This window comes from Aquarana catesbeiana, linkage group LG01 (genome assembly GCF_042186555.1).
Source record: "Aquarana catesbeiana isolate 2022-GZ linkage group LG01, ASM4218655v1, whole genome shotgun sequence".
In the NCBI taxonomy this organism is placed as follows: Eukaryota; Metazoa; Chordata; class Amphibia; order Anura; family Ranidae; genus Aquarana; species Aquarana catesbeiana.
Genome location: NC_133324.1, coordinates 610,547,830 through 610,560,466, shown reverse-complemented (window position 1 = coordinate 610,560,466; position 12,637 = coordinate 610,547,830). Strand labels below are relative to the sequence as shown.

Genomic DNA, 12,637 nt, shown 5'->3' with positions numbered 1-12,637 from the left:
GCCTGGGAGCCAGAAATCTTGCTGATTGAGGATCAAATACTTCTTTCACTCATTAAAATGCAAATCAATTTATAACTTTTTTTAAATGCTTTTTTTCTGGATGTTTTTGTTGTTATTCTGTCTCTCACTGTTAAAATAAACCTACCATTAAAATCATAGACTGATCATTTCTTTGTCAGTGGGCAAACATAAAAAATCAGCAGGGGATGAAATAATTGTTTCACTCACTTGTATATGTTACCAAAAAAGGGTATTATAGTGTGTGTGTGTGCACTAAAATTCATTCTGTGGTGTTTTTTTCCTGAAAATATACATTTGATAAAAATTTGTGCAAATATCGTGCAACATAAAAAAAAATGCAACTGCCTACAGGGCCTCTGCTTTCAGATAATATATAATTTGGAGGTTTGCGGGTTTAAATAATTCTGTAGCATAAAATGCATTTTTAAAAATGTATGTGTGAAAAATGTTAAGATTTCCCTGGATGCAAAGTATTTAATAACCACTGGGTTGGGTGGGTCCTGGATGCTGCAGAGAGTGGCACCACTGTGCATTGCAGTATTCTCCAGGTCCAGGTTAGCTTGATAATTGGCCTCCAGGGGGGATGGGCTTCAATCCCTGGATAACAGGAATTGAGTTGCATGGCAGCCAGGTAGATACAGTATCTCACAAAAGTGAGTACACCCCTGACATTTTTGTAAATATTTTATTATATCTTTTCCTGTGACAACACTGAAGAAATGACACTTTGCTACAATGTAAAGTAGTGAATGTACAGCTTGTAACAGTGTCTAAATGTTTAATGTCTAAACCGCTGGCAACAAAAGTGAGTACACTCCAAAGTGAAACTGTCCAAAATTAGGCCCAATTAGCCATTTTCCCTCCCCGGTGTCATGTGACTCGTTAGTATTACAAGGTCTCAGGTGTGAATGGGGAGCAGGTGTGTTAAATTTGGTGTTATCGCTCTCACTCTCTTATACCAGTCACTGGAAGTTCAACATGGCACCTCATGGCAAATTGTTGCTCTACATAAAAATGGCCTAGGCTATAAGAAGATTGCCAAAACCCTGAAACTGAGTTGCAGCACAGTGGCCAAGACCATACAGCATGTGCTCAGCGTCATATCTAGAGGTTGTCTTTGGGAAATAGACGTATGAATGCTGCCAGCATTGCTGCAGAAGTTAAAGGGGTGGGGGTCAGCCTGTCAGTGCTCAGACCATACACCGCACACTGCATCAAATTGGTCTGCATGGCTGTCGTCTCAGAAGGAAGCTTCTTCTAAAGATGATGCACAAGAAAGCCCGCAAACAGTTTGCTGAAGACAAGCAGACAAAGGACATGGATTACTGGAACCATGTTCTGTGGTCTGATGAGACCAAGATAAACTTATTTGGTTCAGATGGTGTCAAGCATGTGTGGGGGCAACCAGGTGAGGAGTACAAAGACAAGTGTGTCTTGCCTACAGTCAAGCATGATGGTGGGAGTGTCATGGTCTGGGGCTGCATGAGTGCTGCCAGCACTGGGGAGATACAGTTCATTGAGGGAACCATGAATGCCAACATGTACTGTGACATACTGAAGCAGAGCATGATCCCCTCCCTTCAGAGACTGGGCCTCAAGGCAGTATTCCAACATGATAATGACCCCAAACACCTCCAAGACGACCACTGCCTTGCTAAAGAAGCTGAGGGTAAAGGTGATGTACTGACCAAACATGTCTCCAGACCTAAACCCTATTGAGTATTTGTGGGACATCCTCAAACGGAAGGTGGAGGAGCGCAAGGTCTCTAACATCCACCAGCTCCGTGATGTCGTCATGGAGGAGTGGAAGAGGACTCCAGTGGCAACCTGGGGGTTAAGGCAGTGCTGGAAAACAATGGCGGCCACACAAAATATTGACACTTTGGACCCAATTTGGACATTTTCACTTAGGGGTGTACTCACTTTTGTTGCCAGCGGTTTAGACATTAATGGCTGTGTGTTGAGTTATTTTGAAGGGACAGCAAATTTACACTGTTATACAAGCTGTACACTCACTACTTTACATTGTAGCAAAGTGTCATTTCTTCAGTGTTGTCACATGAAAAGATAATAATAAAATGTTTACAAAAATGTGAGAGGTGTACTCACTTTTGTGAGATTCTGTAAGGGCTATTATTGAATAATGAAAATGAGACCCTAGAGAGATCATTTTTACACACTTCCATGCTGATGCATAGTACGGTTATACCTGTATGCTGGATTCCAAATCCTGCAGGGGACAGCACTGGAGATAAGATAAGTATTGCAGCGATTAGCTGCTTTTTTCCACATTTAACTAGGCTGGGGTATTTATTTTTATATTTCTAATGAAGCAGGAGGTTTTAAGGAGGGAGGAGGAAGGAAGTGCAAGACCCAGCTGTGCTGTCTGGTAGACATGTCTGCATCCTGGACTAATCAGTGTTGCAAATCATTTGGCAGGTAAAGCAGTTCACATACAAATTTCATGAGTAAATATAGCTGTTTACCTGAAGCTCTTAACAGTACATGAATTTGGCACATTATAGAGCTCAAATGTATGCATTTATCACTGATGTTTAGCTTAATTAGCTTATCATGGGGAAAAAGGCATGTTATGTTTCATTACAAACAAGGCCTAAATACACAGTTAAACATAAATTACAGTTGATTTGTAATGGTTGAAGCAGCACTAAATCTCTCTACAATATGCATATAATCATCATTTCATTGTCAGTGAAGAGCAGCTGGCTAACTACTATTCGTTCTAACACAGCCAGAGGAATTTTTGCGGTAGCACTAACCTGAAATGACCCATCGTGGTCACTGGTCCCAGCCATTAACCTATTAAACATGTAGGAATTGTATAATGGGCAGCTAACACATATTTGCATATTGTATATTTCTTCTTTATTAAGATGCAGTATACTAGCTCCTGACCAAGTACAGAATGTTCAGTGCAAGGATTACTAGTTGACAGGCTGAAGGGTAAATCGTAGTTGGACAAGATGTTGCTTAGGGAGCTTTCTGGAATCCATATTTTGGGATCCCTCTACTGTCCCATGTGCAGTACCTTCCCATGGGTCATGATCAAAGTAAAATAGCAGTAGAGTCCCTAAACTGAATTTTACAGGGACCCATCCAAATATATTTCCTGCTTTTCTGAAAGAGAGTAGCATGATCACGTACTATTAATACCCCCAGGCTATACTGACAATTAACTTACAAACTGTATCAACTCTTATAGTGGTTGTAAAGGCTCAAGGTTGTTTACCTTAATGCTTTGTATGCATGCAGCAAACTTTATATGTTGCAATACTCCAGTCCACCAGTGGTGTCTGTATTAGTTTTCTTTTTTAGACTTTTTCCCTGTATTTTCACCTGGTGATCCAGCCGGTAAGTCATAAGCTGTCCAGCAAAAGAGGGTTGAGACAAACCATTTACTATTGACAGGGGTGCTTACAATGGTTAGCTTTTATTCATTTATGTTAAACCTTTATCCCAAACTTCCTCTAATGCTCCCCCCAGACGGTCGGATTTTCCGACGGAAAATGTGTGATTGGACCTTGTTGTCGGAAATTCCGACCGTGTGTGGGCTCCATCACACATTTTCCGACACACAAAGTTTGAGAGCAGGATATAAAAATCCGTTGTCGGAAATTTCCGATCGTGTGTACACAAATCTGACGGACAAAGTGCCACGCATGCTCAGAATAAATAAAGAGATGAAAGCTATTGGCTACTGCCCCGTTTATAGTCCCGATGCATGTGTTTTACGTCACCGCGTTCAGTACGATCGGATTTTCCGACAACTGTGTGTATGCAAGACAAGTTTGAGCCAACATCCGTTGGAAAAAATCCTAGGATTTTGTTGTCGGAATGTCCAAACAAAGTCCGACCGTGTGTACGGGGCATTAGAGTGGTGCTATCCAAAGGCGTCTCTGTCGCTCCTCAAGTGGAATGGAGACACCCTCAGACATAATCTTATTGCCCAGATCATCAGATGAAAATAAAGACTAATGCAGCCACCACAAAGTAAAGTTTTACTAAATCCACAGCAGTAAAATCAGTTTGTATATGCAGTAAAGCATGCTTGTTATATTCACTGTGGAACTGAAGGGGTTAATCCTGCACAGTGTGTAAAAAGGCTGTTTGATCCTGTCTTCTCTGATCCTCCCCTTCTTTTACTGTCCCCAATCCATCTGCTGATAGTACAGAGTCCTAGGAGGCACATGCTCAGGTTGGTGTATATTACTAGAGAGTTTACTTTTTGGGAGGGTGCATGTGATCAGCTCAGGGCCAATCAGCACTGTCCAGACAGAGGGTCAGGGGTCCTGCAGCCTCATAGGACAGTCAGAGTAAAATAAAAACTCCTCCTACGAGCTTTAACCAGACACTTATAGAAGTTACAAGACTGCTCTAACTGCTGATGAGAAAATGTATTTAGCAGTTTATATTCACTAAAATGATTACATTTCCATGTTCTGTGTACTGTGGGAGACCAGATATAGTGAATACAGGGTCCTAGGTTTAGTAACACTTTAAAGTTTTGTATGTTGTTATGTATTATTTTTTGGGGGGGGATTTAGGCCCTGTGAATAACACCAGAAGGGGAAATGAGACACTGGGCTCAATTTCAGCCCAAGGCAAGTATTCTTATAATCTAGCAAGCAACAGGGATTATATTTATATTTAATTTATTACATTTATATTTAAACTAACAATATTTATTTGAGTAAGAATTTAAAAAAAAAAATAGTTACCGCCTCTTCCTTGTCACAATATCGATAGGTCTGTTAACTGCACACGGCGAGCCATAGACGTGTCCTTTGTAGATCTTACGTCCTGAACAGTCCGTAAGAGCCAGGAACCCACAGTTTGAAGGCAAACTCATGTCCACTGCTTTGTATTTCAATGACAGCCTGACCACAACTGTACTGTGAGATGCAGTACAGGGTGCTCACTGTTAACCGGGGTCCATGCAAAACTCCCCTTAAAGCTCACTTTAAAGTACATTTCCATCATCAGATAGTGACCGTGGAAAATTTTCTTGGTTCTTCTAATAGTTCCATCTTGGCAGAAATAAAATGTGTTCGTTTTAAAATCTTTTTTGTCTTCATCGTTCCATTTTAATGATGTGACCCCTCCAATCGTTAGCATCCGATAAGTTATACGAACCAAGCATCTGTTAGATGCCAAGAGAAAAGGCTGCAAGATTGCCTTGCTGTGCTGGTAAAATCAGTGCTGCAGTACTAGGATGTCTAATGCCCCTATTTGTCTAAAGCCTCCAGAGCTATATCTGTATCCGTTACCTTGGAGAACAGGGCAAAAAAGTAGCCACAAATGAGTTTCTAAAAATAGTATAATTGCAGAAGGTGTATAAAAAATTTAGAGAGCCGGATAGAGAGATAACGAGGAGCTGTCAGGAAGAGTTGTAATGCAAAGCTGAGAAGTGTCCAGAGCTCAGAACGCACAAGTCTCCTGTGGTTTCTGTGCGACAGCTGGAAAATAGTGCAGCGAAGAAATGTCACCAGGGTAGGATACTCAGCTATCTCTCCTTCTTTAACAGCTGTGATGTCACTGTCACTGTACTCCGGTCTGGGGGAGGGCCAAGCCTCACTCTTTCTATGTGCAAATATTTCTCTTTAAAGCAGCAGTTCCTCCTCCAAACAGAGAATAATATATACACCCCCTGCCTCTATCTCCTGATTTAACTCGCTACTATATGCAGGATTTCTCCCTGGCTTCACTGGAGTTATTTTTAGATGCCTTGATAAATTATCATGCAAAAAAATCTAGCCGCAATTGCTTTTGGTCTGCATACACACATAGTCAATGAATGGCAGACAGCAAAGACTTGCTATCCAGCTTTTTATATGCTGTATCAGTACAAGCTAGTCCACCACATTAATGTAAAAGTCTGCAAATGAGGCAAAATCTACTCTCGGAATGGTGCCCAATTGTAAAGGTTCATTTTTTTATTCTTAAAATAACAAACATGTCATACTTACCTGCTCTGTGCAAGGGTTTTGTACAGAGCGGCCCTGATCCTCCTTTTCTGGGGTCCCCGACGGCGCTCCTGGCTCCTCCTCTTTGAGTGCCCCCATGGAGAGATGCTTTCCATGGGGCCACTTGCATAGATCCCAACGGTCCCTGATTTCGAGGGACTGTCCCTGATTTGGAGCAATGTCCCTTTTTCCCCCCTCATTTGTCCTTCATTTTGGTCTGATCTATATAGTTGTATATAAAATGCACTTTTTATCTTTCAGAAAGTGTTTCCCAGTGCTAAACATTCAATCCAATTTCTAAATTGCTGCATTTGTACATTTTTAAAAGCCAATATAAAGGAATAGTAGTGGTAAAAAAAAAAGTCCTTGTGGATTTAATTAACCTTTTTTTGGTTAATTCTCCTTTAAGGGAGTGTGGCAGGGGGCGTGTCCTATGCCTACATATGTTTGTTAGTAGGTGACGCTCATTCCCATTTCAAAATGTTGGGGGGTATGCACTCGTGCAGGCACTCTCCCGAGTCCTGCTGCTGCATCCATTGACACAGACAGTGGGACTCGGCCCTGCCCCCAGTGTTACTGGACTTGATTGACAGCAGCAGGAGCCAATGGCTCCTGCTGCTATCAATATATCCAATGAGGACCCAAGACAGAGGCTGGAGCTGCTGGGCTCATGCTCGTTGATGGAACGATCAGGTCCAGGTAAGAAAAAGGGGGGCTCTGGGGGGGAGGCTGCACCACAAAAGGTTTTTCACCTTAATGCATAGAATGCATTAAGGTGAAAAACCTTGAGGCTTTACAACTCCTTTAAGTTCTTGTTTAGTCTAGGGTTGCAGGGATAAGATGTAATACCTACCTCGTTCCTGGCTCCGGCAGGCTTTTTCCATCTATGCGACCAGTTCAGTGCTTGCGCCTTTCTGAGGAGCTTTCAAACACGGTTGCATGCTAGCCTCCTCCACGCAAAATGCACTGTATGTGGTGAAGCCAAAGGACCTCCCAGAGCCCTGAGCTTTAGCCAGAAGAGAACAGCATCAGAGCCGAGGGAAAGGGTAAGTAGAACAACTTAAAGTGGTTCTAAAGGCTCAAGGTTTTTTACCTTAATGTATTCTATGAAGTTAAAAAATCTTCTGTGTGCAGCAGCCCCCCCTAATACAAACCATCCTCTCTGCTCTTCTCAAGACCACCTGCTCTCAAGCTCCCTTGTCTTCTCATCCCATGCTCGTCTCCATGACTTCTCCAGAGCCTCTCCCAACCTCTGGAACTCTATACCTCAATTTGTCCAGCTATCTTCTACTCTGGCTGCCTTTAGGCGATCCCTGGAAACTCATCTCTTCAGGGAAGCCTATAACGCTTCCAACTAATCTTTTATCACTTCCATCAGCTCATCCCCCACTGTTACAACCTTTTGTACCACTTGCCCCACCCTATTAGATTGTAAGCTCTTATAAGCAGGGCCCTCTTAACCCTCTTGTATTTTACTGTATTGTAACTGTACTGTCTCCCTTTTATATTGTAAAGCACTGTGTCAACTGTTGCTATATAAATCCTGTAAAATAATAATAATACTTACCTGAGCCCCATCGCAATCCAGCGATGTGCACGAGAGCCTCGGCTCTCCGGGGTCTCTTCCTCCTTTTTGGCTGAGACAGCCATCAATCAAAGCCAGTGAGCCAATGAGGAGAGAGGGGGCGGGTCCTAGTCGCGGCTCTGTGTAAAAATGGACACGCAGAGCAGCAGCTTGGGAGTGAGCCTGCTCGAGTGCCCCCATAGTGAGCTGCTTGCTCTGGGGGCACGCAAAAGGAGTGCTGGTGGGGGACCCGAAAAGAGGAGGATCAGGTCTGATCTGTGCAAATCCTCTGCACAGAGCAGGTAAGCATGATATGTTTGTTATTTAAAGCTCAGTTCACACCTAAACCGGCTGCGGATCGCACAGGAATGCTGTACGTCCCTGTTCTCCATTTCAGGGACAAATCAGGGCCGAATCTTTGCCTGAATTCGGCCCTGAAACAGAGCAAAAGACACACAGCGTTTATGTGCAGTGCGCTCCGCAGCTGCCCCAGAGATATGTGAACCGGGTCACATTCTCCTGCTATGCCAATTGGATGCAGGGAAACCTGCACCCAATTCACATAGGTGTGGGAACCCAGCCTAAAAAAAAAAATACAATCCGAGCCTTTAATATAATTTTAAGCTTGCCATAGATGGATCAAAATGTGGCCAAATTTCAATCGGTGTGTGGATTCTTCTGCTTGACAGATGCCAATGTAAGTTATTGAAGACTTTTTTCTCAATCAGTTGCTGCAACCAACGGGCTGCAGCCGCTGATCACTGTATTCTGACAGTGGAGAATCCCTGTTGTCAAGATGCAATGGGGTTAATTTACTAAAGTCAGAGAGTGCAAAATCTGGTGCAGCTGTGCGTGGTAGCCAATCGGCTTCTAACTTCAGCTTGTTCAATTAAGCTTTGACAAAAAAAATGGAAGTTGATTGGTTTCCATGCAGAGCTGCATCAGATTTTGCACACTCCAGTTTTAGTAAATCAACTCCAATGCCTCAACAGGGAGGTTTTCTCTCCCACTCGATTGTGTGAATGGAGGAATCCGTTTGTTTAAAATGATCCATCTATGGGCAGGCTTAACCCTGCACCTCTAGACTAACCAGAGTTTAACCCCTGAAGTTTGGGGGGGGGGGAGCCCATTGGGAGGGTAGATTTTGTCAAATTACAGGAGTTCAGGTCTAAGGACAATCATGTGCAGACATGATATTGAGCAGTCATGTGTTGTGTTTCACAGATGCCCGTGGCTGTTTACAATCAACACACGACTGTCCATTACGTTAATGGATACAATTAATCATGCCAGTCATGGGGGATTTCTGGACAATTTTTAGACATTTGACGTCAATGAAAAACAGCTGTGTAGTCTGTGAAATATAAAAATGTCAATCAAACTATGCAACAGTTCCTAAAGCTGAGCTCCAGGAAACGTGAAAATTCTCCTTGCAGTTGGGTTGCACCCTCACTGCGAGTGTTGGCTGCTTATTTAGGCCTAGGTGGCAAAGCAAAGTAACCTGGATTCTGCAGGCTCCTCCACGCTGCTAGCAAGTCACTGCAGTCTCTTCTCCCCCGGGCTCCGGCAGTCTAAGGTCCTGACATAATCACGACTGGTGCAGGAGCTATAGCCTTACATTGGAAAAGGGGACACTATGGAGCAGTCCATTGTCAGAGCAAGGGGGAGCGGAGGATCAGGTACATGAAACTGCTTTTACCATCTACTAGACTAAATTACTAACTCCTAGAACAACTTTTGCAGTGCAAGAGAAGACCCACTGCAAGAGAGCATTTTCAGGTTTCTCGGAGTTCAGCTTTAATATACAAGCACCCTTCTACCACAGACAACACCTCTGGCCAATTCCTGTGAGTGAATGTGGTTAGGGGTGGGAGTGTGTGAGAGATGACCAACATGGTTAGACCTGTTCTTCTGAGAGCACAAGCTGCTAAGGGGCCCTAGCACAAGCACTCTTGGATGATACAAGCATGCACGTTTATGGAAATAGGTTTTATAAAACACAAGGCTGCATTTAGGATCCATTATCATGCATTAACACGCACTTCATTAATGCAGCCCATTTGGAAACGGATGGCAATGTTCCTTACGCACTTAAAAACACATGGTTTGTGCTATGTGGTGTGCTGCAGTGCAGGTGTATTGCACTCTACTGTAATAGTGCATTGGAATGGTATTCAAAATGAATGGCACTGGAAAGCACATCGGTTCATGTGTTAACAGGTGTTGCAGTAACAAATGAAAAAACACGCACTATAGCTACAAATACATGTAAGCAAATATTGTCTCAGGTAAGTTGATGCTACAGAATGGCCCTGATGCAGCCCACAGTGCAACATAGGCCTTACAGTGCCTTAAAAAAGTATTCAAACCCCTTGAAATGTTCCACATTTTGTTTCAACCAAAAACGTAAATGTATTTTATTGGGAATTTATGTGATAGACCAACACAAAGCGGCACATAATTGTGAAGTGGAAAGAAAATAATAAATATTTTTCATTTTTTTGTTTTACAAAAAAATATGTGAAAAGTGTGGCGTGCATTTGTATTCAGACTCTGATACCCCTAACTAAAATCTAGTGGAATCAATTGCCTTCAGAAGTCACCTAATTAGTAAATAGAGTCCACCTGTGTGTAATTTAATCTCAGTATAAATACAGCTGTTCTGTGAAGCCCTCAGAGGTTTGTTAGAGAACCTTAGTGAACAAACAGCATCATGAAGGCCAATGAACACACCAGATAGGTCAGGGATAAAGTTGTGGAGAAGTTTAAAGCAGGGTTAGGTTATAAATATAAATATAATATAATATAATATAATATAATATAATATAATATAATATAATATAATAATATAAATAATATCCCAAGCTTTGAACATCTCACGGAGCACTGTTCAATCCATCACCCGAAAATGGAAAGAGTACGGCACAACTGCAAACCTACCAAGACATGGCTGTCCACCTAAAATGACAGGCCGGGCAAGGAGAGCATTTATTTAGAGAAGCAGCCAAGAGACCCATGGTAACTCTGGAGGAGCTGCAGAGAGCCACAGCTCAGGTGGGAGAATCTGTCCACAGGACAACTATTAGTTGTACACTCCACAAATCTGGCCTTTATGGAAGAGTGGCAAGAAGAAAGCCATTGTTGAAAGCCATAAAAAGTCCCATTTGCAGTTTGTACGAAGTCATATGGGGGACACAGCAAACATGTGGAAGAAGGTGCTCGGGTCAGATGAGACCAAAATTTTACTTTTTGGCCTAAAAGCAAAAGCTATGTTTGGTGGAAAACTAACACTGCACATCACCCTGAACGCATCATACCCACCGTGAAACATGGTGGTGGCAGCATCATGTTGTGGGGATGCTTTTCTTCAGCAGGGAAGCTGATCAGAGTTGATGGGATGATGGATGGAGCCAAATACAGGGCAATCTTAGAAGAAAACCTGTTAGAGTCTGAAAAAAACTTGAGACTGGGCTGAGGTTCACCTTTCAGCAGGACAACGACCCTAAACATACAGCCAGAGCTACAATGGAATGGTTTAGATCAGGGGTCTCCAAACTATGGCCCTCCAGTTGTTTAAGAACTACAATTCCCATCATGCCTAGTAATGTCTGTGATTATCAGAGTTTTACAATGACTCATGGGACGTGTAGTTCCGCAACAGAAGGAGGGCCGTAGTTTGAAGATCCCTGGTTTAGATCAAAGCATATTCATGAGTTAGAATGACCCAAAGTCTAGACATAAATCCAATTGAGAATCTGTGGCAAGGCTTGACAATTGCTGTTCACAGACGTTCTCCATACAATCTGACAGAGCTTGAGCTATTCTGCAAAGAAGTATGGGCAAAAATTTCCTTCTCTAGATGTGCAAAGCTGGTAGAGACATCCCCAAAAAGACTTGCAGCTGTAATTGCAGTGAAAGGTGGTTCTACAAAGTATTGACTCAGGGGGACTGAATACAAATGCACGCCACACTGTGCAGATTTTTATTTGTATAAAATTTTGAAAACCATTTAAAACCATTTCTTACCACTTCACAATTATGTGCCACTTTCTGTGGGTCTATCACATAAAATTAATTTACGTGGTTGTAACATGACAAAATGTGAAAAATTTGAAGGGGTATGAATACTTTTTCAAGGCACTGTAACAACAATTTGAGACATGCCCAGCATTGCACTATAAAATACAGCAGGGAATTACTCAGCACCAACTTTGCTGTCAAAGTCAAAGTTTGCAAATGGTAGATGCTTTAGATTCAGGATCACGGTAAATCAAGTATGATTGTTTAATGCGTAAAAGATGATAGGTTTCCCTTATTTGTAACTAGTTTAAACCAGTTAAGCCAGCTAGATATTAGTGAATGAATGTTTGGACATGCGGATGCATGTCGTCTGGGAAAGTCTCTCTCCTAAACAGGAATGATTTCTCGGATAGTTTAGGGCAATGAAGGAGTCAGAGATTGCTGCAGCAGGCAGTCCAGGCACCAACTAAAATCAAAGAAAGTTTGATTGTCTGGGGCTGTTGGGAACAGTCAGATTGGGGATTGCTGTGCTTTAGTGTTACTAAACCCACAGCAGTAAAATCGGTCTGTATATGCAGTAAAGAATGCTTGTTATACTCACCAGGAAGGGGGACGTGGAGTGGACGCACCGAGGAGCACTGCTTTGATGCAGCAATTCCTATTTGCATGAAGTGTGTGGAGCAAATCCATCGGGAATTTAAACACACTGATTTTGGCACACACTAATGGACTTTTGTGTTTATGCGCTTTAATAGTGGTGATATACGACTAATTTATTATAGACGTTTTCACTTTTTTTGATGAACTTTTTTTTGTTAATGCACTTAACAGTAGTGGCAACACTATAGTAAGAGTTTATTTATTGAAGGTTTCACTAATACTGTTTTTTATGTGGTGTTTGGAGATAATATTAACACCTAGCGCTCATCCATTTTTGTTCATTTGGTACATCTTTGTTGTGCGTTCTGCACAAGGAAGTGGGAAGAGCTGCAGGGGTGGTTTTATTACAGTTTTAAAAGCGTATAGAGGAATCTGTCGCGCAGTATTT

General features: G+C 42.3%; 1 protein-coding gene across 3 annotated transcripts in view; it reads right to left on the bottom strand.

Moving 5' to 3' along the window:
- The window catches only part of PDE4C (phosphodiesterase 4C), a 319,542-nt gene that overhangs the window by 141,318 nt on the left and 165,587 nt on the right, over nt 1–12,637 (bottom strand). Inside the window, exon 1 of one of the 3 annotated variants that reach the window (XM_073599467.1) lies at nt 4,761–5,664. The exons of the other annotated variants lie outside the window; for them this stretch is intronic. Within the exon in view, the coding sequence (XP_073455568.1) occupies nt 4,761–4,891 (131 nt within the window). The 5' untranslated portion in view covers nt 4,892–5,664. Of the gene's footprint in view, nt 1–4,760; nt 5,665–12,637 lie in introns of those variants that run through there. 3 annotated transcript variants of the gene reach the window in all.